The 26,758-nt window shown below is 45.1% G+C and overlaps 1 protein-coding gene across 3 annotated transcripts in view; it reads left to right on the top strand.

The window, feature by feature from the left end:
- Nucleotides 1-26,758, top strand: part of GRIA3 (glutamate ionotropic receptor AMPA type subunit 3) — a 140,878-nt gene that overhangs the window by 110,097 nt on the left and 4,023 nt on the right. The window contains exons 13-15 of one of the 3 annotated variants that reach the window (XR_008483914.1): nt 9,975-10,222; nt 10,778-10,892; nt 26,312-26,426. Coding sequence is in view for 2 of the 3 variants with exons in the window: in XM_054289959.1 (XP_054145934.1) it covers nt 9,975-10,222; nt 26,312-26,426 (363 nt within the window). In the remaining variant the exon portion in view is untranslated. The remainder of the gene's footprint in view (nt 1-9,974; nt 10,223-10,777; nt 10,893-26,311; nt 26,427-26,758) is intronic. The other 2 variants (XM_054289959.1, XM_054289958.1) reach the window with 2 other exon arrangements.

Below are 26,758 nucleotides of genomic sequence, written 5' to 3'. Positions count from 1 at the left end.
GTCATTAATTGCCAGATCTGTTAGGAATTTCAGTAGTAAGACCAAAGGCCCTTAGGGCATGATGGTTGTTCCAGCTCTTACAGTTGGTTTTCCTCAAAAAGCGATTCTTCGCAAACCAAATTCAGATGTGAGCCTTTTCTGGACTTTGTCTATACACAAAATGTGTATAAACCCACAGTTTTTAAGACACAGGAAGTCATGCTAAGGATGGCCACTTAAGATGTTTCCCATTTTGAGACTATTCTGAAATTAGAATAGTTCATCATGCTCAATAGGGACAGATAGAAAAGCATGAGTTGTGCTGGCAAGAGGCTTTGCATTTCTGGTTGTCCATACTGAGGAGAGGTGCATGCAAACAGCTACCAGAAAAAGCAGTAAGTGGGAAGGAGATTGGTGAGGTATCTCTTGTAAAGAAACTTAAGTACCAGATTGTCAAGCTGGTAAAACTAAAGGTAATATAGAAAAAAAATTGTTGGAAAGCAAAGAAAAAAACACCAGGCTGATTAACACCAAAACAGAAAATGAACATTTATCATGAAAGAACAGTGAAAGAGCAAACTCCAAATACTATTGAAATTAAAAGAAAACATTCCTTTAACCCATCGAAAGGATTTAGAAATACCTTCAGCTAAAATGGGGTAACTCAGACCTCCCCTCCTGTTCCATAGAGCCTTGTGCTGGGCTGTGTGAGGAGGGGCTGTGGTGGCACCAGGGGGTCCCTCCTGGCTCGAAACAGCCAAGTGCCACTTGCCCCCCCAGCTGGCAGCATGCAGAGAGGGTTCCCCATTCAGGTGCCTCTGACAGTGGAGGTGAGGCCAGTGCCAGTCAGGCATCCAAGGAGGAGCACAGCTCCATGGCAGAGCCTCGGGAGAGAGTGAGGAATTATGTCTGTAATGTGTTCAGAAGCACCAGTGTGTTACACCCGTTATGAGTTAAGGAGCTCATTGCTTTCCTCTGATGATAAGGTTGTGTGAAGACGAGAGGGAAATAAATTCCAGCAGTTTAGGTAAGGAGAAGCCTTGGGTTCTACACCCCTGGCTGCTATATGATTTTTATGCATTCTGTGCAATCAAACGATATTGAGATCATCATTAGAGGCCATTAAAAACACCATTGTGAACTCTGTGCACGCAGCAGTAAGGGCTTCATCTGTAGTTAAACTCTTTGATTTTTAATTTCAAAATTTATTTTGCTAGTAAAGATGAAGGACTTTTTTTTAGCACTGCAGTCATACAAATGCTTTGCTTTTGCCTTAGGATAAAACTATGATTAGCAGTTTGGAGGTTTCTGTGCACTTGACATTGAGCTAAACAACACAGTCATCATGACAAATTCCTGACAAAAATATTGAAGTGTGATTTTATTTATGAACATTAAAGAATAGAACATCACAGAAAAGTGGTAGCTTCAAAGATGAGTTTTATAGATCTGAGATATTCAATGTGGCAGTTGTTAATCATAAAAAGTACTGTAGTTTAACTGTTTTTAAACACAGAAGGTGCGAAAATTTTATTCACCTATATATTTTCTCTCTCTTCCCCTGTTTGATATAGGTGGGAGCATGTACAAATATTAAAAGTTGACTGTATGCGTGCAGAGGGATCAGAGCCTCTCCATTGCATTGATGATGGATGGTCTGCTGGTGGGGTTCATTTATCTCTTGAACCTCCTTTCTGCCACATGGCCAACAGGCAGTTTTAAAGGCAACAGGAAATCAAATATGACATAATTGCAAAAGAAATGGTTTCCCATGAAGTGATCTAATGTCTTTAGGCCTGTAGATTGGAGAGGGAAATGTATCCTTACAGGAACTAAAATTAACAGCTCATCCATCACCTACTTCTTGGAAAGGAAGCATTTGAATGGAGCTGGGCTTAAGGTGGCTGAACCATTTTACTAATTTCAGCAGGCAAGTCAAGATTTAGCAAAGCTTTCAGTCAACACTTACTAACAAATATTTGAATAAATCTCCCCATTATCTTCAATAACAGATGGCATTTGTCTATAGCTCTTGTGTTTGTGGCTGAGGCTTTCCAGCTCACCTCTGTCTCCATATCACCCAGCAGTCACCTTCTGTAAGAGCAGGGCTGTGGGTTCTGGGGACCAGGTAGTGAGAGGGGCTGCCGCCCATGGGAAGCTGGACACAGAGGGGTGCAGCCTGTGGGAAGCCAGACACAGCAGCTCACAGTGGGTTAACACTGTAACTGTGTCTGTACCACAGAGGGAAGCAGAGAGTGCCTGGGGGGAAAATCACTTGCTGTTTGAATGCTCTACTTTTTGGAGAGAAGCTCTATGATAATGATAATGACATTGCCCAAGACAGCGAGGACCCTGGTTTTTCAAGTCTCTACTACTTTATGTAATGCTGCTGTGTCACATTAGTACATGCTTATTAGAGATTCATTTAAAATACATGGGTGCTGATAAATGACTCACAGCACTGCTACTGTTGCTTTTGCATAATTAGGAAATACATGAAGGTTTAGAAACTCTAATGATGTGAATATGAAACATCCCCTCTTGCAGTCCACTGGGATTTCTCCATCATTGCCTGTATATTGGCCTTTTCTGTCTGGAGCTGAAAACTCATTAGACGTGACAGTGTTCAGATCATGTGCTGGAAATGCCGTTCTCTGTTAATTTATTACGGGCCAAATCCAGAGCAGGGCTGGTTGTGCTGCTCACTTGCCCAGACAAGACAACTCTGCTGAATATGTCACTGCTGGAAAGATGCCCCTTAGCCTGAAGGCTGACGTAAGCCTCCCTCCAGCCAGCTTGAGCGTGTGCTGCTCCTGCTCCCCGGGCAGACAGACAGACAGGCAGACAGACAGACAGGCTTACCCAGCACAGCTGTCCAGATCCCTGGTGTGTGCCTCCCTGTCACCCCCAGCACTGCTTCCCCAGGGCGAGCTCTGCCCGAGCACTGGCTCTGTCCCTGAGTCACGCAGCTTGTCTCTGGAAAAGACTTTCATTTTAATTTCCCAATCAGCATTGCAACAAGGAGGAGTAAAGGCAGCAATAAAGTGAGGAGATGAATACAGTCTGAAGTTCAGTGTTGTGCCAGGAAAGGGCATCTTAAAATCTTGATTTACATTCTGCTGCTCAGACTGTTACTGACATGTCAGCAGCGTCTGGCTGCATCCGGAGTGACTCTGCTTGTCTGTGCGAGCAGAGCTCGCTGCACAAGAGCTGCCTGTTAAAAAGCAGCTACAGCACATCACCCCCCTGCTGCCAAAGGTCACACTTTGAAAAGGACCATGATATACAGAGAAAAAGTCTCAAAACACACCTCCTGAAATGTTGTAGTATTTCTGTACGACACTTCCTTTAGTAATCAGGCCACTGTCTGTGTCAGGTGTGGAAAAACTAATGATGCTGAAGCCTGGAAGGGCTTTATTAGGCTGCTTCCCCATCTGTTTGGGTGGGCAGCACTGCTGTGGACTGTCCTTCCCCGCCATCACCACCTCCACCAGCCTCCTGCTGGACTCCCCACCCCTCAGCCCCATGCAGAGTAGTCTGCATCTTGGCATAGAGGATTCTAGAGAAAAGCAGCAGCACAGGGGTTTGCAGGCCTGGTCCTTCTGCTCTCTGGGCTTGGTTTGCCCCAGCTGGGAAAGAAAAATGCCATTTCTAAAGCCTAAGTTATCATTTGAGCAATAAACCAACATGACAATGTCTCCCATCATATGCTTGGCTGTAAAATATTATCAGTCACCAGGCCACCCTTTCTTTTACGTGTGTGCATGCACTCTCAAAGATTTGTGTGCTCCTACAAACATACAGACATATGTGCATGCTTCAACCTCGCTTTTCTGTGCCATCCCACAAATTCATAAACTGTGGGTAGAGATTGGTGGACTTGGGGTTTGGCCTTGCTGGAAGAGAAATGCCCTGACCTACTTTCTTCTGCCGAGAATGTAATAAAAGCAAGAGGTTCATGTAATGATGGGATTGATTTTTCTGTCCATATAGGTAAGTAAATTGCTGGCATCACAAGTTATCTGTGGCTAAAAGCTGTGACATTGATCTATTAGACTCTGCCCTATGACCTTCAGTAAATGGCATCTCTGCTTTCATGTCCTCTCTGGGGAAAGGGGACTAATGGTGCCCTCTGGCCTTCAGGAGACCTATTTTTACCTTCTCAGTACAGAGCTTGGAAATCTCAGGCAGAGGGACCTTACTAATAATATTTATCATGTTCTTATGTAGCATCATCATTAGGCTGGCCTCCATGTGCTCCAGGGCTGAGATTAGGCTGAGGGCTCCCACCAGTGTCCCTCACTCCCCCCAGAGGCAGCTCTGCCAGGGATGACTCAACATGAGGCTTAGAGGGAGTGGAAAGGCACCAAACCAAAGCCAAATCCAAACAGCAAACACAGTGGTGCCACTCCATTGCAATTTGCCATAGTAGAAGTTCAGTTAAGCCACTGCCTAAACCCTGTGGATATCAGTGGGGCCCAAGCCAGGCAGCAGCAGCAGCAGTACCAAGGCTGTCTCTTGGCAGTTTTTTCATTCCTGTTTTGTAGCTTGCTTTTAAATGGTTCATAAGCTCCTGGACTCATTAGCTGCTGCAGAAGAGCTAATTGCACACATGGAGGACAAGCAATGAGTGATGATAATGAAGCTATGGTTCACACTTAACTGCCCAAGTTCATTGCAGTGAGGTGTGCCTCCATACAAAGCAAGGTGTGATCTGTAGAAAGGCAGCATGTATTATTCACATTAAATACCTGCACTGATTTTAGTATGGACCGTTGTGTTTTGTATCAGCAACATCTGTCTGACTTAAGGGCTGTAAATCTCCCGTGTTAGGGAGCTATAATGTGGTCACAGGGCCCATGCAGCAGAGGAGAGTGGTAACTCTGCTGCTCTAGGACCTTTATTGATGTTTCTGCTTACCTTTCTGTGTGTGCTGCAGTCTGGATGCTCCACATGCTTTTTTATTTTGCTGCACTTTGTTTATCACCCTTAGTTTTGAAGGCAGAGGTAAAAAAATCAGTATTACCTGAAATTTCTTGAAGTATAAAACAGAGTTATACAGTTATAGAATATATAACTGGATTTTTAAAATAGCATTTATTTGATTATATGCGGATTATGACTGGATGATCAACAGCTCTCACCTATAGGAGAACAACTTGAGCTTGACTGCTTGGAAATCACTTCCTAGTCCCTGTCATAAGAAATTAAGGACCATTTTAGTAATTTTTAATAAAATATCCTAACAGGGTGCACAAGGAGATATTTTGAAGAAGACCTTCAAGTTGTGGAGGAGGTGGTAGGGAGAGCTGAACGTTCTAAAATAGATAAAGGGCATCTCTGTAGCATTCTTTAACTAGAAAGGAGCAGCCTTGCTTCCTTCAAATACAGCAACTTCACCCCTACTCAGTAGTGGAGGAGGTGACACAATGTCACTTTTAGCAGAAGTGTGAGACAGATGTCTGCAGAGGGGGAAGGGAATTCAGTCGTTGGGAGAAGGCTTCATATTTAGAGCTAAATTTAACCAGTGTCAAGGAATTGTCCAAGGTGTGCTGGGGTCTGCTAGGTATCTCTAGGTGATTTGGAATGTGCAAAAGTGAATCCAAGGCATCAGGTCTAGCCCAGCTGGAGCTACATTTGTAGATGCTGGATTGAAGAAATAGCTGCAACTGAGAGGCAAATGTGCCTCCTTCCTTTGCCTGTGTCACTCACCCAGCCCTGACTGGCCATGCTTTGGGATGCTACCACACACTCTGGCTGATTTTTCATTTCACTGCTGGAGTCAACCACACAGCAAAACTAGGAGAATTAGAATGAAAGACAGTGTTAAAATTGTGGACTGATGGAATTGGCATCTTCTTTTCAAATGAATGCATTGCTACCCAGAAGAAATGTGTATTTAGGTGCTGATTAGTAACGGGCCAAGTGAAGTGAGTCCTTGGCACGAGAGCTGCTGGCTCTGCTGACATGGAAGGGAGCTGCCTGCATCCTTGGCTGGGGTGTTTGTGGCTTATATTTCTGCATAAACATATCCAAATAAAGAGAAAAAAAAAGCCAGCATTATTGACAAAGCAAAGGCCAGTTCTATTTATATCTGCAGTAAGGCTGCGATAATGAAGACGCTTTAATGTGTCTCAGGGCCTAGATGAAACACTGAAAATGTTGCTTTTAAGAAAAAAATTATAATAATATCCCCTTGAAATCCCAAGGAAATGTGTGTGGTGGACCTGTGGAGAGCAATATCAAAGAAATAGGAGTTGCAGAGCATAGGGAGTTACTACAGTTATGGGCTTTGAATTGGCTTAAATCTTTGCTTTTAAGGTTTTTTTTTCGTAAGGATCTCTCTAAAAGTAACACTTTATTGACAGGGAGAATGTTTTACTGCCACTGAACTCTAGCAACAGTGCAGATCTGTCAGACCTTGCCTTGCTTAGGAGTGTAAATCCTTTCTCTGTGGTTGCTTCTGCTGTCTGGCCCCTTTTATGGGTGTCAGACTCCTAGGGGGGCTGGGAGAGGCAGTGTGAATGTCTGCAGAGGGGGACAGATGGGTAAGAATGTTCTTTCAACACAGAATTTGGAGCTTTATAGTTAGGAAAGACATTTTTCTTTTCTGAAAGTCTTTTAGGGGCTTCTGGGGTGGTTGGGTTTTGTGGAGGCAATTGGAAAAAAATATTTACTAAAATATTTTTCTGTCATTTCATCCTGTTGCATCTTTGACCAGCTTTAATCAACTGGTTGTTTCATGGCATTGAGCAGGTTTAAAATATGGCTCTAGGAGCAGAAAATGCCCTTGAGCATTGCTGAGCAGGTGTCACTGTTCTTCTGGTGGCACTGTCCCTTTCTCCAAGCGGCCTCATCATAGATAATTACTTTCACTTATTAGGAATTTGGGTGAATGGCTGCAAAAATCAGCACTAACCAAGCAGGACTCAATGGCCAGAGCCCATCACATCCCTGGTCCTCTCTCTCAGGACCCCTGAGATCCTCAGCCAGACTGTGCTCCAAAACCAATACATGCCTGATGCATTTTAAATTAACCTTTCCCAGTCAACACATTTTGTTTCTAGCTTGAATTTTTGTCTACTTCTACCAGATCAGATTGCTATTCTGATTTAGTTAATTTGATGATAACAAGATATTATGAAAATCCCACTTGGCAGAAGAAGAGGTGGACAATGACCATATAGAAATGGGAACTGATTTTTAACTACATCATCCAGAAGAGTTAAATGAAGGCAACAGACTATAAAGCTTAGGCTATTTGCTGAAGTTGAAAAGAGATCAGGTTTTCAGTTGTAGAATTTAGTTTTCTGAAGCATGAATGATGATTTTCACCCTTTGCCCTTGGAGCAGGGAACATGCTTTGTGGACCGTGTGCAGCCCTGTGCATGCTGTTGGCACTCAGCAGATAGCTGGGATTATTAACAATGCACAGATGTACTGGCCATTGCTTTCAGGTAGTCAGGCCAGGTGGAAAGAGTATGAAAGAACTTATGACAGACAGGTATTCACATGTGAGTTAAAAGATTGAAAGGAAAAGAAATTCTGGTTTATCTGGGTAATTAAAGGCACACTCTGCAGAGGAAAAGCAAAAGCATACATAGTGCATGCACAATTTGGAAGGCACACGAGATCAGCTTGCTGAGAGGTATAAAGAGTAAAGATGGTTTTCTACCTTCCTTTTGTCCCTTGGGTGCCTGTTTGCAAATATAAATGGCCAGGTGTGTTTGTATTATTTATGTCAAAAGAAGATGAAGTTTGTAAGGCAGAGAACCTTGAAACTAAGACACGCCAGGATTGCCACTGCTCCTGCAGTCTCTGTGTTGACCATCCAGGCTGTTTTATGTTCCCTTTGTGCCCAAGAGAGCTGCACAAGAAGGGCTGGCAGGCTGGCCGGGGCAGTGCCTGGGACACTGCCTGCGCTGCCACCTGCATAGGTACACAGCTGTCACCTGCTCTGCTGCCCACAGGGCACAGGGAGACACCACTTCTGGTATCCCTGGAATCCCCACAGCCCCTCTGGCAGGTTCCTGGGAGCCATGCAGTGCCCTGGGCAGCTCCCAGCAGGGCAGGAGATGAGGAAATGCCCACATCCATTAAGTGGGTTGTTGGAAAAGCAGGAGCACCAAGTCAGTGTGCTTACAGAGGGCACCTTGAGCAGGCAGTGATTATCAGGGTGTGGCTATCAGGGCGTTCTGGCTGCCAGCGCATGGCAGCCTGGCCCTGAGCCCCAGTGAGATTCCCTCCTTGGGCAGGATCCATGGTCCTGCAGTCAGCTGAGGCTTAGCACTCCCTGCAGGGGCTGAGCTACCACATTCAACTCTCAAATTCAGAGCCACCGTCCTCATCTCAGGCTATTCAGTGTTTGCTGTTGCAGGGGAAGGTCAGGAAAATCCAGATTCCTTCTTTCAGCTGGGTAAGAACCATTTCAGACCCCAGTTACATCCCTATTTGTCCTGAAGCTGGGCAAACACAGCTGTACAGCCCCTCTTTAGTTAAGAGATGCTCTCTCTGACTTGTTTTTCACCCAGCCACCACCCAGCCAGCCCCTCTTGATTGTTGTCTCTCTGATTTCCTGTTGTCAGATGGGCTGATTTTAATTGGTTTGCATTTTCAGTTGTTTTTCAGTTCATCAGGAAGGATAAAATAAAATGCTGCCCTCCGTGCTCCTCTCTATCCACTGTAGCAGCACCAGCTGAGCAAGTTAATCTGAGGAGCAGTGCAGGCAGGGCTTACTCCCTGTGAAGTGTTTGGAGGCTGGTTGTTAAGCATTACATTATTCAAAATGCATTAAATTGTCCTGGATGAGGAGGAAGCATGTCTTGATCATCAAGCTGATGGACATTAGCAGTCTTCCACCACAAGGTTGCTAAATTTGAACTAGATTTAGCTACTGCCTCCTTCATTCCTATTCTGCAGGGAAAGCTGTGGACAGGGAACTGGCAAGGAATATGAGGCATAAATTCAAGGTACCCACAACTTGGACTGAAAGCCTTATATAAATCTTTGGGATTTCTAGACTTTGGAGAAATGCAGTTTGCATTACTGCTTTCTGTTGACCAAGCAGGAAAGTTTAACTGGTAGTCCAGGATACAAATTCTTGACAGTCTGGAGGTGGCTTTGAGATCTGAGGGTGGCTTAAATGTTACTGGTGGGGAAGAGTGAGAAGGGGAAGTAACACATTCCTCAACATTTCAAGGTTTACAAAGCTTGTATGCTGAGCTAGAGGCTGTTAGGTTTTGCTCAGTCTCAGAACAGGCAAATCAGGAAAAAATATAGATGGGTGACAGGCAGTTAACCAGTGATTTTTTCAGCTTATTGCTAATATTTGTATTTGCTGTCTTTTAGGAAAATGGGAAAACAAATTTTGAATATTTGACTATTGATTCATAAAACATTTTGTAATTACTGTTTATATCCCTTGTTTGAGCATCTCTGTTGGCAGCCACTAGAATGTCATGGTCTCCTATATCAGAGACCTGCCATTGCCACTGTGAAGAGCACACTCCTGCCTTGCTGAAAACTTGTAATAGGCAACTGCCAGCCCTTCCTAGCTGCAATTAGTGTAAAAAAAAAACAATGCTGAAGATTTGTCTGAAGAGGGAGAGGCTCCTTTGGCATCTGTTGGCCAAGATGGATGAGCTGGGATTTCTCATCCTCCCTCTGGTTCAGTAGCAGAGTTGCACTCCGGCAGATAAACCCAGCACAGAACAGGAGCTGAGGCTGGGATAGGCACACACCGTTGCTCATTCTGAGGCTGCCAGTTACTCAGCAATCAGTAAATAAATGTCTGAGATTTGCTTTTCCCTCCCCAAACATTTTGTCTTTTGGTCTTTGTTCAGGGGGCAATGTATCTCTCTCCAAGCTACCTTGACTTCTTTGATCTGTTAGCCCTAATCAGCTACAGGGTGTCATTATACCTCCAAGCCAGCTAAGCCCAAGGAGCTCGGTCTTGCCAACATGACTCTTCATTTCCCTCCTTTCATCTCTCCCAGAGGTCAAAAATAGCTGTCTATGAGAAAATGTGGTCGTACATGAAGTCGGCAGAGCCCTCGGTGTTCACCAAGACGACGGCGGATGGGGTGGCCAGGGTGAGGAAGTCCAAGGGCAAGTTTGCCTTCCTGCTGGAGTCCACGATGAACGAGTACATCGAGCAGCGCAAGCCCTGCGACACCATGAAAGTTGGAGGCAACCTGGATTCCAAGGGCTATGGTGTAGCAACCCCCAAAGGCTCAGCATTAAGGTGGGTGGAATAATATAACAATATCCATGTTGTTATAGTATTCCACCTACCCTGATGTATTGTGTTGTCATTTTCTTTCTTGTGGATTTTGAGGTAACTTAAAAGTTTAAAATCTTCAATATTCCATGGAGTTAAATAAGACGGTAAATTATGGTTTCATTTATTTAATGCATCCATTTTTTGTGTTCTCTTCGTGTTGTCCTCTCTGATTGTTTGTTGCTGTTTTAATTTTACAGTTCAATGGCTTTTTCAATTTAAATGGTAAAAGCCAAGTTAACCTGCCATATGTGACGAATGTTAACTGCATGATGTGGTGTTGTTACTTTTTTTCTCAAAGACGATTTCCCCATCCCGCACACTTCAGTTTTGAGCAAATGTTATCCTCCATGCCACCTTCCAATATTTAACCCTGTATTTGCTGTACAGACATTTTGATAGCTCCACGTTCTGTGAAATTTTAGCCAATTTGTCCTCTTGTGCTCCTTTTTTTATACGTTACGATTATCCTAAGCATTTGTGCATTTTTTCTTACAAGTTATGTTTTATCGTTTCAAGAAATGCTGTTAACCTGGCAGTATTAAAACTGAATGAGCAAGGCCTCTTGGACAAATTGAAAAACAAATGGTGGTACGACAAAGGAGAGTGCGGCAGCGGGGGAGGTGACTCCAAGGTCAGCCTCAATGTCACCACAATCGGGTACCTTAGCAAAGAGTAATCGGCAAGGCTGTTATTTTGCTTCTCAAGAAAAAAAAACTCAAAAAGAAAGCAGATGAAAATTATTTCACTAATTCTGGTGGGGAAAAATACCTCTGATTTCTTGTTCAGTAGCTCTTTCAAAGAAACAGTCTTATTTAATATTATCAGCGGGTTTGTTCGAGCTTGGAAACCTTGTTTAACTAACAGATAGAAAGCCTAGTGTTGGTGAGACCTAGGCAAAGTAAGTCAGTGAGGTAATTGTAGAAGAAACTGATGATCACCTCTGGTGACTGTCCCAACCCTTGAGAGCAAGGGTTTATGAGACTTTTTTTTGCCAGGACCAGCTATGCCAGCACAGATCTGGGTGAAAGACCTCCTCTTTCCTTTGGCCTTTTGGGAAGGTTTTGGAAATGTTGCCTGGAGCATTCAGATGTCACCTTTTGTACAGCAGTGATCAGTCTTCTGCACACTCCTGTGCAGGAGCCCTGAGTCTATGTTTGACATGCCTTTGATACAGATGTGGACTCAAATCTGGCTCTGGTGGCAGTCGTGGCAGCCTTATCACTGCCTTCTGCTGAGCTGAGGCTTCCCCCAGCCTTCCAGGCAGCCTGTACTGCACCTTCACAAAGTTACTTCAGTGAGCTCATGTATCGCAAATGTTAACTAGTCTGCTTTCCTCCTGCCAGCTTTGCCCTGTAGGACTGGCAATCCTTTTCTGCAGTCTTTAACCCAGTGAGGATAAGCTATAGCTAGAGTTGGCTGGGTGTTGTTGGTCACTGTGGGTGCAGGAATTACCAAGAAAATTAATTTAAATGGCATTGTTATACTGAAAAGTACTGAAATTCATTTTTATAGTGACACTCTCCTACATCTAGTAAAACCAGATATTTAGGGAGCAATAACTCCTAATCTCTCCAATAAAAATGCTTCAGATTTGGTCCAAAATCAATAATAACACTAAACTGCAGTTTCGGACAATTACTGCAAATTACTGCTACAATCTATTCATAAGAGTTGCATACAGTTGGCTATATAGGAAATTGCTCAGCTCGTCATGTCTACTGCTAGCAAAAGCCACTGTGTAATATTAAAGGAAGGAAAAGCTCTTGAATTTGGATTGATTCAGTAGCTGGAGGTCTGCAGTGCTCAGCAGCAGCCTGGAGATGAGCACAAGCTTTTTTATGCTTTTTAGCTCTGCTGCTCATCCTTCACAAAACATTTTTATATGTCATATTTGCCAGTATATTAAATGTTTAATATCCTCCTGGGATCCAGCAACTCATTGTCTAATGCTGCCTCCCTGAAAAAAAACTCTTCATACAAACCAGCTTCAGTGAATTTCATTGCTTCAAGTTCATTGAATTAAACCCAGCCAATAACACTTACAGCCCTAAGGAAACTAAAGAGGGCTTTTTAAATGGCCACAATTAGGGCAGGGCCATCCTTCTATTTTTGCTTGTGCTGGAAGATGTTTTACAAAGAACAATGCTATTTGGCAGGCCCTTGGCCTGGTCAGGCAATGTTGAGGGAGTGGAATCTGGGGTAACATGAGTTGGTACCCAGAGAAGAGGCAAGGGGAGCAAACACAATAATGTGTGTTTTGCTGGTTTAGTCCCAAGTGATGTCTGTGTCGTAGCACACTGTGGTGAAGGACTTTGAGCTATAGGTGAGGGATTTGAGCTATAGTCACTAGCTCTTGGTGCACAGCTCAGCTGGCAGAAGTCCCCAGAGAGGAGAACATGGGATGTAGAAGACCTCTCGCAGAAGACAAAGCTAAGGGAGGTGGAGAAGGGGTTAGTGGCTGTTTCTAGAGGTGTGGTAAATCAAAGGGCTTTTTTATCACAAAGTTTCTCTTCCTTTGAGTTAGTTCTGTAGGTCCTGAGCCCTGCAGACTGCAGTGTGGCTCCGTGGCAGCAGACAGGCAGAGCCTTTGCAGCACATCCCCATCACTGGCCAGGCCCTGCCCCAGCCCAGCAGGAGCCCCACTGCCCTCTCAGGAAAGATGAGTTCTGGTGCTGCCCCTTGTGCACTGCAGCTCCAAGAGTCTTGCTGGCCTCTCTCTCCTCACTGTCCTCCCACCAGAAGTTGCCCCCATCATCTCATCCCATCTCTCCAGTTAATTGTTTATATGAGCACAGCTTCATTTGTAAGTCATTCAGAGGAGTTACTGCAAACTATTATTTTTTTCCCTTTTACCTTAAAGGAGGTGGCAGCTGGAGGAATGAGGATGGGGTGGTGCAGGTGCCTGAGGTGCAGATACAGACCTTGCCCTCCATTGCTCACTCGGGGCAGCTCTCTCTACTGGCTGAGCTGACAGACTCCTCTCTCAGCTTCCCCAGTAGAGACCCGGGCTTGGGAAATCGCTGCCCCCAGTTGGCAATCAGCCACTTCTTGCCTCCTGACAGTGGGTTGTGCAATGGGTTGTGTGCAGATGTGAGTCATGGCAGACTGCTGGTGCTGGTTTCTTAAGCTGAGTTCCTCTGTGACTGATACTTTAGCTCTTGCTGAAGGCCAGAGGTGAGTATGAGCCTGTTTGCTTGTGCCAGTGCCATCGTTGTACTGCCAAGGACCCGGCCGCCCTCCCTGCTCGTGTCCCTGCGCTCTGGCATGCGGTGTGCCCGTGCTCCGAGAGGAATCCTTCTGAGTTGTGAGTTTGTCTCGTTACCGTATCTCACCACCTCTGGAAAATTAAACAGTGACTTCCATTTTCACAAGGATTTTTGGGTCTTGCAGTGGGAAAAATGAAAGGTATTCAATTGGCTTTCTGCAGACTTTGAATCTCTTGGTTTACAGAGTGCAAGGTGAGGCCTGTGGGCATTCCATGCTCCTGGGGTTCACTCGTAATTCAAGACTTAAGAGATTGTGCCATTTTAATGAGTTTGTTTTAAAGGCCTCAGCTGACATGTGTCTTGTTTTCAGTGCTAGCAGTCTGTGCCAGTGCTGGTGTGTGCAGAGGGTGCCAGTGTTGGTACTGCCCTGGCAAAGGCAATGACCCAATTTCAGTAGTGGTCCTTATTTAACAAGTCTGAAGGGGAATATGCTCCATCTGTACATAATTTCTCTGGGATGCATGTCAATACATGTGGGCTGACTTGGCTGATGCAGACGTTCTGGTACATGCATCAAAACTCATTCACTTAGCTCTCCTAAATGAGCTTGAATTTAGTTTCATGGCAAAATTATCCTCTCTTCAAATGCTCTTATGCATGCAAGCTGAGTTCTCAATCATGAGAGAATACAAAATAGCAGTTGTAAAAAAAACATATTCCAGGAAATATGTTGCAGTGTATTACAAGTTTGGAAACTAATTATTTTGTTTATTATACAGTCCTATAATCTTGGAGCTGAGTTATGGCTGAATAGGGATTTAACAAGAATTAGACAAAAGGGGATGCAGATGGCGGTCACAGCCTGAGTGACTTAAGTGAAACTAATTATTCAGTTGCATAGGAACAATTTCCTGCTAAGATAGATTTCCATAGTTCTGCTGTTGATAAATTTCTTGTATTCTTATACCTTCATGGTAACATTTAATGACAACCAACGTGGAAGGAGAATGTTTGAATGCAGCTTCTCATCAGCTTTACCTGCCAAGATTCCCTGCTACTTATTTGACTTAATTTCTTTAATATATTCTTTTTTTAGGCTGATACCTCTTTTGGACTACACCAGAGAAATGACATGCAATGTAAATTATTTCATTTTCCAATTGTTTCTTTTTAATCAGAGAATTACTTTTCCAGTGTGCTAGTTGAGTTCTGCCCTCAGAGCTGTGCTCCATACAATATTCCATTCCCAAGACCTTCAGAGCTGTGAGTGTGGTCATTAGCAGATGGGATCTGTTCCCCCGTGTCTGTGTGCTGTTTTGGTTTGATACATTTTCAGCACAGCCGTTAGCATTTGCAGCATAATTTTTTTTAAGTGGCGTATTTTTAGAAGAAATCTGTTATGCTTTATTTTAGATGATACCTGATGCCTAAAGAGCACCATTGCCAAACACGTCGTGCATAAAAGAGGACATTTGGGGAAATGGCTATCTTAAAAAGATGCAGCACGATTTATTTGAGCCATTTGTTTGAAATTATGTTCATCAGCATGAATTTCCTTGTCATCCATACTATAGGCCTGGGTTATGAGCTGGAAAAAGATAAAATGGCTGATCAGAGCCAGTGACAGTAACACAGAACTAATTCATGCTCAGAGCTGGGAAAGTAATATGAAATTACTGTATTGTGCAAATTAGTGACAAAGCAAAATAATGGTTTAAAAGGAAGACACCAGAATATTGGTTTAATTGACAGCTATTACTTTATAGCATATTAAGAAATAATATTTGTATGTTTTGTGGCAGTGATGAAGTCTTAATGCTCTAGGAGTTCATTGGAGCATCTCAGAGCACTGCCAAGAAGGGCAGAGAGCCTGCTCTGGTTTGCAGAAACAGCAGTGCTGTTGTGCAGTTTGTTGGGGGTTTTCCTGGGAATGGAAATGGAAGAAGCAGCACAATAATTTGGGAAGAGTAGGTTGCCTATGCTGGGAAGGAGTTGGTGGAGTCAGAACCACTGGTGTCCAAGAATGTGGAACTGTTTAGTTTTGCCAGTATAACCTTTAGCATCGTGGAGACTGGCTTTGCTGCCTTGCCAAAGCTATCTCAGACCTGAGTGTGCAAGGAGACCTGTTTGTGCATTAATTGTGGCAGACCTGGGGCTCCTGCCTAGACGCCATCTCCTGCCTTTATGGCTACAAGAAATCTTAAAGACTTGTTAATTATGCACTCCTTTTGATAGGTGGTGCTTAACAATTAATTTCCATAGATTGCTTACAAGAGTCATTTCTCCTGCACTGTAAGTATCAGTATGGGAAAAGTCAAAGCAGAAGGCTCTGTAGTACTGGAAAAGGAATAAAGGAAAACCATCAGCTGGAAGTGGAGCTCCCAGCAGCAGGAGCAGGGCCCTTCCTTTGTATGTCTCCCTGGGGGTCTGGGCTTGGTTGTTTCTCTTTAATACTAGCTGCTGTCATTTAACATACGAAAGGAGAAGTAAATGCCTTTCTTCTTCTTCAAAGTGACTCTAACGTTTCAGCATTCTGCTCACGTGGACACAGGCACTGGTGCTGTTCTGTGGATTTCTCTGTGCTGCTGGCACTGTAAGCATGGGCTGAGTGCCTCTAGCTTTTGTACACAACATAGCTGTTCCTCGAATGTCTTGTGGACTAGCCTTGGGACTAAGCAGCACCCACCTGCAGCCTGCTGAGGAGCCAAGAGCAGGAGTCACAGAAGAAGCCGTTTCAAGAGGAAAATAAAGATGGGGGGAAATGGATGTGCCTAGAGACAAGAGAAAGAGAAGGTGAGGGGATAGCCAGCATGCAAGGTAAGTTGAGTCTCTTGCTCGTACCATCCAGGTTAGAAAGGACCCAAGCAGTGGCAGGAAAGCTCCATGCTGCTCTCTCAGATTTGTAGGTTTGAGCACAATGTTGGGCACCTGCCCTCCTTTGCTCTTCTTCCACCCTCTCACCACATCCATACCTCAGGTGTCGGGCACTGCTGTGAACGAGCTGCAGTGACTTGTTATGGCTTGTATTTCCTAATCCAATCAGCCTGTATTATTGCATTAGCACTTGGCACTTCTCTTAAATTATGATCCTGTTAGTACAGAGTTTAATTTGTTTGAGCTACATTTGTGAAACGTGTAAATATTCTTTCATAGAGACACTGCTGCTGCCAAACACAGACTGCAGACTCTGCAGAGAGCAGAAGAACTTGCAGCCTCACCTGGTAACACATCTGGCTCTGTAGAGGTGTGCACAGAGTGTTTATAGATGATGCAATGACATCATGCACTCAAACACCCTAATTTAAAATGTATACCTGGTGACCAAAGGAAAAACGCTTCACATTCCACAAGGATAAACTGGATGCTCCAACCTGTAATGGCAGGTTACTCCTGCCCAATAATGGAGACTATAACAAAGTTCTGTTATGGACAACTATTGCAGCTACTGAGTGCTCAGCAGGAGCTAAATCCATCCCCTGGCAGCCAGGGAGCTGCAGCCCCAGGATACTCCTCACCATCACTCAGGGCCACAGGGTCTTGAGCAAAGGGAACTGCTGCTGGCTCTGCTGTTGAGGAAGAACATCCTCTGCCAGGGGATTTATTGCTCTGCCTCCAAGTACTACCCCAGCCATCAACATGCAGCATATTTCTTAGGTGGCTGGGGGATATATAGGGCTTGAGGTACTGAGTTTTAAATTTTCTAATTGTGCAAGCTCTTTGTCTTTCCCAGCTAGATGGCTCTCCCTTTTATCCCTTCCTCTGCCCACCCATAAAGCATTTCAATCCCTCAAATGTTGACTCTTGGAAATATGCAACTGCTGGTAATACAGGGCAGGGAAAAAGTGGTGTGGGTCTGAAATGGTAGCAAAGAGCAACTAAGGGGGCTCATTATTTTAAAAAGAAATGCCCAGTGCTTTTTGCATTTTTTTCATTGAATATTGAATGTTCAGTGTGGAATACCAAAGATCACTTTTTGAGACAGAAAGTAGGAAATAGTGATTGACAAGAAGGAGCAGGAATTGACCATGTGGGGTTTTGCCTGTATTTTCAGGGCTCTTCACTCCTCCTTGAGGTACCAGGCAACTGTAGTCTTTAAACAAACGTAGTGGGTTTCGATAACGAGCCCATTTCCAAGCAAAGTCTTCCCCATCCCTCAGTGTGGGTGTGTCACAAAACATGAAGCCATGGCACAGAGACATTGCTAAATTGGTAAATTGCAACAGGCAGCTAGATGATCTGATCTGAGCAAGGGCAGAGCCTTTGGACGATGCACTCACCCGCAGGTTTTGTATCTATTCAGAAGTTATTTCAGTAACAAGATCTGACAAAAAGTCCATTCAATAGTTACAGATCAGGCTGGAATTTATACAGCTTGGGGGAATAAAGTGCCTTATTTGATTTAGATGGGTCTTTAACCTCAAGCAATGCCCTCTAGAGAGTAGTGCTGGACTTGCTGTATCTTCCTAGATTGTTTCTATCTTTATATTTTAATGATACCAAGATGGTTGTTAGTGATATTTTTTATGGTATCCTGTCAATTTAAGCAGAGAGCCTGGACTTGATTTCTGCCTTTGTCAGTCCCAGCACAGCCCTGTGCCTGTGCAGGCTGGCTCAGGGATGCAGCAGTGGCCTCTTGCCTTCTGGCCCACTCAGCTCCAGTCAACAGCTCTGGAGGCTGCATTCAGCATCACCTCCTCTCCTCCTGCAGCAGGGCAGGGAAGGCTGGTGGTTCTATGTGATGTGTGGGAGTGAGGGATTTCTCTGCTTGGCTGGAAGCATTGCCAGGCAGTGGTGCCATTGTTTAGGGTCACACTGAGGGTAGTTCAGTTGGTCAGAGCAGGGTTCTGTAAGACCAAGATTGTGGGTTCAATCCCTGTATGGACCTTTCATTTAAGAGCTGGACTCACTGGTCCTTGTGGGTCCCTTCCAGCTCAGAATGTTTTGTTATTCTCTACTCTCTGTGCTCTTCAGGTATTTGCCTCTCAGAGCATGTTAAATGTGGCGTGTCCCACGTGTCACAGCAAGCTGCCCTCTGTGCTTTCCCTGAAGTTAGGGAGGATTAGCTAGTAACACCAGCAGGAACAATTGATTCAGCATTTTCAGTAGTTTTGTCCAAGAGGATTTTAGGAGGCATTTTGGATTTAGAAAATGCTTACTTGTTTGCACCTTATTCTTCTTGCCTTTCTCTGATGCTGTGAGGTGGATTTTAGAAACCCAAGTGTTTAACATCTGAACTCTTTGATGTTATAATGGTTTTGGTTGGGTTGTGCTGATGTCAGCAATCCCAGGGATGTTCATAGGGAACAGCTCTGGTCATAAGGAACAAAGGAAGACATTACTTGCTGTAAAAGTGAGATTACTCCAAATATGTCAGATTCCTAAACTAAAAGGATTAGGCAAAACCAACAGGGATTATTTAATTATAAAACAAGTTTATTATTATTTAATGATAAACAAGTGAAAAAAACACTTTATAATGTACTAACCAAGACCTGGTACCACCATGGACTCTCAGCTCCTTCACATCGCTGAGATTTGGACAGGAGGGTAATGAGCCCTTTGCAGAGGCTGAGCCCTTGGTCTGACTGTGGGGCTTGGCCCGGTGAGAACTCTGATGCAGAGGGAGGATGTCACCTTTCATTAGGAAGGACAGATTTGGACTCTTAGGAGGGACAGATTTTCCAGAAGCCTCCTGTGGCTTTATGTTGCTCTGGTGCCACAAATCAGCAATAAATCTGGCCTAGCCAGATACTAGACCAGATTTACAGCTGTTCTATGCCATGCAGTGTGACGCAGCCAGAGCCCAGGGCTGTCTTTGGCACTGTGATTTCACATTCTCCTGGCACCCAAAGGGCCAGTACCAGTACAGGGAATCACAAACAGCTTTGCTGTAAGTGCTGCATCCCAAGGGATGTGTGCCTGCATTTCCATGACACTTCTCCAACCAGAGGATTTGGTTGTCTGCTGTTGTGCTGCTGGGAAAAATGAATGAGGGCATGTTGGCAATACACAGGTTTTGCATTGTGGTAGCTGCAGTGTTAAATACACAGGGAGGTCTGTTAGCCAAGGACAGTTCTGGTGACCATATTTGCTGTATGTTTGGAGCCAGCATCCATCTGCTTTTGTCAGAAGGATCCCCACTGCCACTGGCCTTAAATTGCTTAGCTTCACCTCTAAATGAACTCTGTATTGCTGGGTGAGATGGCACATGTCCCTCCACAGTGCTGCTGGGGACATGGATGTCCTGGCCAAGTAGCCTGCAGAAGCCTGTGGAGCTCTCCCGTGCAGGGGCCACTCCTGAGCAGTGAAGCTGCAGTGGTTGGAGGTCTTGCCCAGTGTTTGACATCTCCTGAGCCAGCCAGGCATCCCTCCCTGGCTGAAGTGCTGATCAGCTCTGCTGTACCTTGTGCTCTGCTATCCTGAGCCACAGCCCCAGGCACACAAGAAGAGAGGATGTTTTCAAGACCAGAGAGGAGCTCTGAATGCTGAATGATATTCTGACCTTCCTGCAAGTTCATGGGTGATTTCTTTACCTTCTACCCCTAAAAAAGCTATGTTTGGATTCTCAAGATGGCTGCAAGCAACACTGTTGTGAAAATGCCACACTGTGCTCCTGATACTCTACAGAAAATCAGGAACCAGCTGATGGTGAGTGAAGGAACACTTGCAGCTGTAAAACCCAGGTAGTGAGAGGCAGCCCATGCACTGCCCTCCCCATCCTGTGCCACCCCAAGGAAGCCCTTTAATTGGTGCTTTGAAGAGCCTTGCTTGTTGCGCTTTTACTTTGCAGCTTGCTTTTCTGAAAGATTGCATCTAAAAATTGTAAATGAATTCTGAGCAATGGTTTGTCTGGTTTGAAAGGAGCAGTGTGCCGTCTGCGAGTTCATTCACTCTCCTTGGCAGTGATTGGGTTTGGGTATAACATTTATATTACATCCATTAGAGCATGGAATGGGATGTGAATTATCCAAAGCTGTTCCAATCATCACTTAAATCTTTTCTAGATTGCAAGTAATAAACATAACTACAGTGTTGCTGAGACTTCATGCCACTCAAACACCAGTTAGACAGAGCTGAAAAATTCTGCAGATTATTGGGTGAGTTGTTCAAGTCCTAAAGTGACTTCTGTTCCCAGTTCTCACCTCTAGTGGTCATTGACTCCTTGTATCACCTGCTGCAACTTTGAGGACCAACCCAAACACTGGCAGCAAAGGCACTGGCATCTTTCCTGGAAAATGGCTCTTTCCTGGCAGGATCGCAATGTTCTTTTCATAAATTAACAGTGCTTTTCCAAGAAACTGCTCAGATTCTTCACTGCAGTCCAAGTTCCTTCAGAAAGGGGTCCTGTTTACAGCACTAGCACACAAACATGATGGCCAGTAACTGGAACCCACCTGCCAAAAGGAGCAGCCTGGCCAGCCTTTGCAGTCATCTGTGGGACTGCAGCCTGCTGGCCATGTGTCTTAAGCTGGTAGAAGTTGGTGATGGCAGTAGGTGGAACATCTGGTTTAGGGTTGTCTTCTTTAAATAGGTGCAGGTGAAATCATGACAATTAACCTGAAAAGCCATTAATCACACCACTAAAAACCTATGATTTATAATTTGAGAGGGTCAGAAGTTCTACCTTCCCACTTTCAGGACTAATAAAGATCTGCCTCTTCAACGATTAATTTACTTGTCTTCTACTTCAAGCTTGTTCTGGCCAGAAAGAATGGAAAGAAATAACATCACCAGTTTTCTCAGTGGAGATAACATTTACTGCAACTAATCTGAAACTGGGGCTTTGGTAAGAGGAGGCAAGGCAAGAAATCTCTCGGACAGGTAAGGCTGTCTCAAAGAGAAGAGGAGAGAGCAGATGGCCTCTGAGTCATTGTGTTCCCTCTTTTTTATATTAATTGCATGAATAGAAGATGGGTAATAATGAAATATAAAAGTAATAAATGCTTTGCAAAGAGCACATAGCAGCTTCTTCTTCTGAGAAGGAGCATCTGCATGGTGAACATACTCAGCCTTGGGACAATGCCATGTTTTGTACAGGATCAACCTGCATGACCAAGTGCTGTAGCACCTCCTGAATTTGAGGGAGAGGTGGTCCAAGTTTTTAAATTTAACCTGAAGCTTTGGAGATGCATCTCAGAGGTGAGATTTTAATGAGTTTGTTTTTCAAAACTGAGTTCATTCCATCAGTATCATCTTGTCCTCTGGGACCACCAGCAGCAAAAGCTGCAAAGGGCGTCTGGGTCTGGTGTCTGTACCCAGACAGGCTGAAGTGCAGCAGGGAGGAGGCCCCAGGGCCACACAGCAAAAGGAAAAGGAGGTCCCCTTTGGGATGGTGTCATATTAAATCTGGAAAAGACTGGCACAGCTTGTTTTCTAGCAGTAGCTGATGGCTGAAGAGGGGAAGGTTATGCTGCCAACACCTGAATGGAGTCTTCTAACAGGGTGGCAGAGAAACAAAACAGCTGAAACACCAATAAACCCCACTTCTGTCAAGGTATAAAATCGTGTTTGTGGCAGTCTCTGTAAAGCCTATAAAACAGGTGGGCACTGATCTTACAGTCGTGCTGCTCTTAAAAGAAACTACATTGCAGACGGCTTAATTCCCCTCTAAGGGCAGTACTATCCCTTATGAGGCTCCTGGTATTGTTTCTCTAAACTGAAGTCTGACAATCATTTGTAGAAAAAAAAATCTTAGCAGGGTTTGGTAAAGCTGCCCAAGAGAACCAGCCTCACAGGTTTAAGCTTGTATGATTCAGATCATACTGGATGAAAAACAAAAGCAAGGAAACAACAAAATCCTTCACTTGTGGGAAGGAAGAAAAGCACTGCCAGTTTCTGGACAAGAATACCATCCTGTGGAATCCACAATGCTGATATCCTGGTCCAAATGGCCTCATCTCATTTTCTTGGCATACAGAGCACAACAAGAGACCACAAGCTCTCAAACCTCTGAACATTTTACTTTTACCAAAGCAACAAAGCTATCAGAGAGAGGTCTGGAAACCACACAGGGGAGATGAAAAAGAATCCCATCAGAAATTAAAGCATGAAAAAGCAGTGGAAGCCACCTAGGAAAGGGCTGAGGAGTTCATAGGATATCCCATACAGCTCAACAACAGAAACATAATTTAAAAAAAAAAAAACAACTGGAAAGCACAAAAGTATTCCAAGAAAACTACAAGGAAATTGAAGTCCTTTGAGACAGAGCCCCAGAAAATGAGGAAATGATCCTCTGAAGTGGGCAGTGAGAGAAGCAGGTGGCTGGTGACACAGCCTTCCCATGGGACCCAGACAAGTCATTTAGTGTCTCCATTCCTCTGCCTCTAAGGCAATTCTAAATATCCCCCCTCAGTCAAGCATTCCCAGGACAAGCAATGACAAATCCCCTTCCTGGACCCAGCAGCCTCCACTCCTGGAAGAACCTTGCAGTTCCCCCTCTAACAGAACACTTTGCAGCTTGGTGCCTTGGGCTGGCTGGCCCAGGCAGGGGGCTGGCACTGCCCAAGGAGCAGCTCAGTGTGAGCTGAGGGGTGACACAGAGGATTTGTGTGCCATGGGCACTGCTGAGCATTCAGTGAAAAATGCCAGGATCCAGACATGGCTCTCTGCACTTCCATCAGAAACTCAGCCAAAGCCATGACTGACTCTGACTGTTAAATTGAAGCAGACTAGACAGCTACTCGGAGATGAGCAATGGGAAAATGCATCAGCAACCAGGCTCACTTTCCAATATTTCTACTTAGCTTTGGAATTTGGGATTTGAGGAGTCCATCCTGCACCTGCTCATACTGCATTCCTGAAGTGCTGGACCAGGGGTTGCAGGGGCATCATGCCTTCTCCCACTGTAAGGTTTCTCAAATCCTGCTGCAAAAGAAACAGTTCATGCATTAGGAGGTTTTGGGATTTATTTCCTGGAAGCAGGCAAAATTGTTCCTTAGGACTTTGATGAAACCAAATCACCTCTCTCCTATCCAGGCTGGGGGAATGTGGTACCTCACCTGGCAAACAGGACTGTGACAAATGATAATGAAAACCCCATTTTAAGCAAATTCCCATCTGTTTAGTTAAGATAATTTTAGTTTACTACTTTTTCCTTTTTTTTTTTTTTGGCAGTTGTGTGTGCACAATTAGCTGCAATCTTGGCTTAAAAAAAATAAAGCACCCTAATTAGCATATTAAGCCTCCTCATTTCCCAATACTGTATAATGTTGTGAAAGCTAATCTATAATGTATTGGATGTTATGCAAATTCTCAGTACTCCGTATGGGGTTTACAAAGGCATGCAAATTAAAAATAGTGTTTGGAATAGGACTGGGGGGAGGGGAAAATTTGCACAATAAAATATGCAGGTAGGAGGAAAGGTGTTTATAACCTTCTTCCTATTGTTTGTGTATTCTCAGCTGCACAATGCTTTTCAAAGCTGAGAGATGTATTCCATAAAATCTCTCCAAATTGGATAGTTTTTAAATGAAATTTAAAATTCGAGTACTGTTCTCTGAGCAATAATTCACCCTGCTCTCTGCTGGGGCTTGTAAGGGGAAGGTAAAGGCACTGAGCTTTCACTGGCTGGCATTGCAGGCGTGCACAGCTGCTCGTAGTGTGTTCGTCTGGGGGTCACTGGGGATCTCAGCACAGCCCAGAAGGGTCTGTGGTGGTGGCTTGGCCAGGACCTGGCTCTCCCCATCAGTGAAACCGAGGGGGCAGGAGTGTTCCCCTGGCTCTCCCCATCGCTGTAACCGAGGGGGCAGGAGTGTTCCCTGCCCCCCCGAGGTGTTGGCTGTGTCTGGGGGTGTGCTTTGATCCCGTTCATGTGTCACAGCCTACCTGCAGGAGGGTGCAGGGGGAGCTGCAGCACAGCTGGCTTTTAGGGTGCCGCTGGCTCCTGCTGGAGGAGCTCAGGCTGCTGCCAGGGCCGGGCCAGCAAACACGGTCTGTCTCCTGTGGCTTGTCACTGCCACCCGTTGGCTGTGTCCAGCTGAGTGTGTACAGCCAACCCTGATTGATACTTAATTAGATTACAGCAGCTGCTTAAAAATAGCCATTTTATTAAAATAAAGTCTTGGCTGGTGTCAAACTGAGCTCTGTGCAGGCCAGGAGAGAGTGTTGCTGCCTCTGCCTGGACAGCCAGGCAGCTCTGCAGGCGGTGATGGCAGTGCTGCCACTGGGACCAGTGCTTGTCCCCACCTTGATGGCTTTCCCCTGCTCTTGCCTCCCTGCTGGCCTGGGTGACTCTACACAGGGTCATGTTGGAGCAGCCATGGAGCATTCAGGAGCTCTTGAATATGATCATTTTTCTCATGATAGCCCACGAACTTCCTGGGCTTGGCTGCCACCCTCCTGCCTAAGGACACGGAGCATCTCTGAGAGCAGCCCTTCCCAGCATCAGCCACCAGCAGTCTCACACCCATCCCAAAAGCAGCTTCTTGGCACATGAGGGAACAGGGCTTTTCTTTACCTGCTGCTTCTTCCAGCATCTTGCCCTGCCCCAGGCATGGCAGGGCTCAGCCATTCTTGTTGCTCAGAGTTGTAAGCCCTCCCAGTCTGGGGATGTTTCCCTAAGTGCCAGTGTGCAATTTAGCTTATATTGAAGGTGTTTTGTGTAGGTCTTGCTGCTCTTTCTCCTGAGTCTTTTCTGCTCTGCAGAGAATCAGGCACTTAGGGCAGGGGTGGGAGAAAGGCAGAGAGCAGTAAGAGCCAGATGTGAGGCTGGCACTGGGGCAGGCGTGGGCATCTCCTGCATCCCCTCTGCTGACAGCAGGCCTAAATGGACCCAAAGCAGGCTGTGCACGTGTCTGCCTGGTGCCATCCTGTGCAAAGTGGCACAGCATTGCTGGGGATAAGAACTCTATGCAGCTGTGGAGCAGAGATCAGAGCTCTTCAAGCAGGAGCAGGAGCTGAAGATGTCTCTTACATAGGGAGCCTGTCTCATGAAAACACGCAGGAAAAAAACCAAGACTTCACACAAGGAGGAAGTGGAAATGACAAAACCTAACCAAGAGCTCCTCAGGTGCTGCTTTCCCACATGGAGGGGCCAGATGAGCTCAGCCCCCGTGGGCTGTGGGCTCTTGGCAGCACGAGTCAGCAACTCCATTTATCCTGCCAACATTTCCCACCCTGGGCACTTTCAGCCAGCATTTCCATATTCATCAGTTTGCTTCACAGAGGTCTGCATTTGCTTATTTTCTGCTGCAGTTCCCTGGACTGGGGGAGTTGGAGATGCAGCATTTCAGGGAGTGCAGCCGAGCGCGGTGCCTCGAGCGCAGCCCTGCAGCGCCGGCCGCGGGAGCTGGAGGAGCCAGCGCGGGGTGAAGGGGCTGTGACAGCCACAGAATCCTGTGGTGGCCACAAAATCCCCCTGCAGGGATCCAGCCTGGGGGTTTTGGCTTTGCAGATGTGCACAGAGACCCGCCAGGCACAGGGGCTGCTGAGGATCAGGGGCTACAAGCGTTGTTCCACCGTGGGCAGCCACAGTGGCTGGTGTGGGGGCTGCTGTCTGTCTGTCTGTCTGTCAGTGCAATGGGGGGCCCTGCTGGATCAAACCCACCCAGATGTGTAAAGCTACTGCAAGTGCCTGTGGCACACCAAAGTGGGAGATTGGCCTTGCTTTGTTTCTACTGCCTTCATTTAACAGTGAGTGCCGATTACTCAAAGCGATATGGGCAGGACCTGGTAATGTAGAGATGCTCTAGCCTTAACTTAAGGGGATGATCCAGTTGCCTGCAGTGTAAATACTTTGTGGCCAGGAACCCTGCTTTATCGCTTTGTATAGTTTTAAAGTAGTTTAAAGATTGAATAACATAAAATAACATAATATAATGTTATTTATGTTATTTCCCACGTGAAGAACTCCTGTAAACCTTGCAGTATTGAAACTCAGTGAACAAGGCATCTTAGACAAGCTGAAAAACAAATGGTGGTACGATAAGGGTGAATGTGGAGCCAAGGACTCCGGAAGTAAGGTCAGTCGCTGAAGGTCTTTTTGTACTGATTAGCAATCACATTTTGACCCACTGTTTGTTTATACCAAGAATGACTTTCAAAAATTGCTATTTACATTTTGAAGGTTGAAAGAAAAGAATAGAAAAAAATAAGTAATTTTCAGAACATGACAGCATTTTTCTTATGTGCAGTAACAGACTATAGTTGTAAGTATGTTTCACTGTGTGAGTATTTTGCTAGAAACATGCTAAGAGAAGCCCCCAAAGCCTCCCAAGCTGGTGTCTTCATTTAAATGTGCAAGTTTCAGCACAGTCACTGTCTATTATTCAGGCCAGCATATTTTCTTATTTTT

The sequence above is a fragment of the Melozone crissalis genome, unplaced genomic scaffold (genome assembly GCF_028551555.1).
Source record: "Melozone crissalis strain CALT ecotype California unplaced genomic scaffold, PUWL_Pcris_2 ptg000068l_1, whole genome shotgun sequence".
In the NCBI taxonomy this organism is placed as follows: Eukaryota; Metazoa; Chordata; class Aves; order Passeriformes; family Passerellidae; genus Melozone; species Melozone crissalis.
The sequence above is the reverse complement of the archived record's forward strand: the minus strand, read 5'-3'. Positions and strand labels throughout refer to the sequence as shown.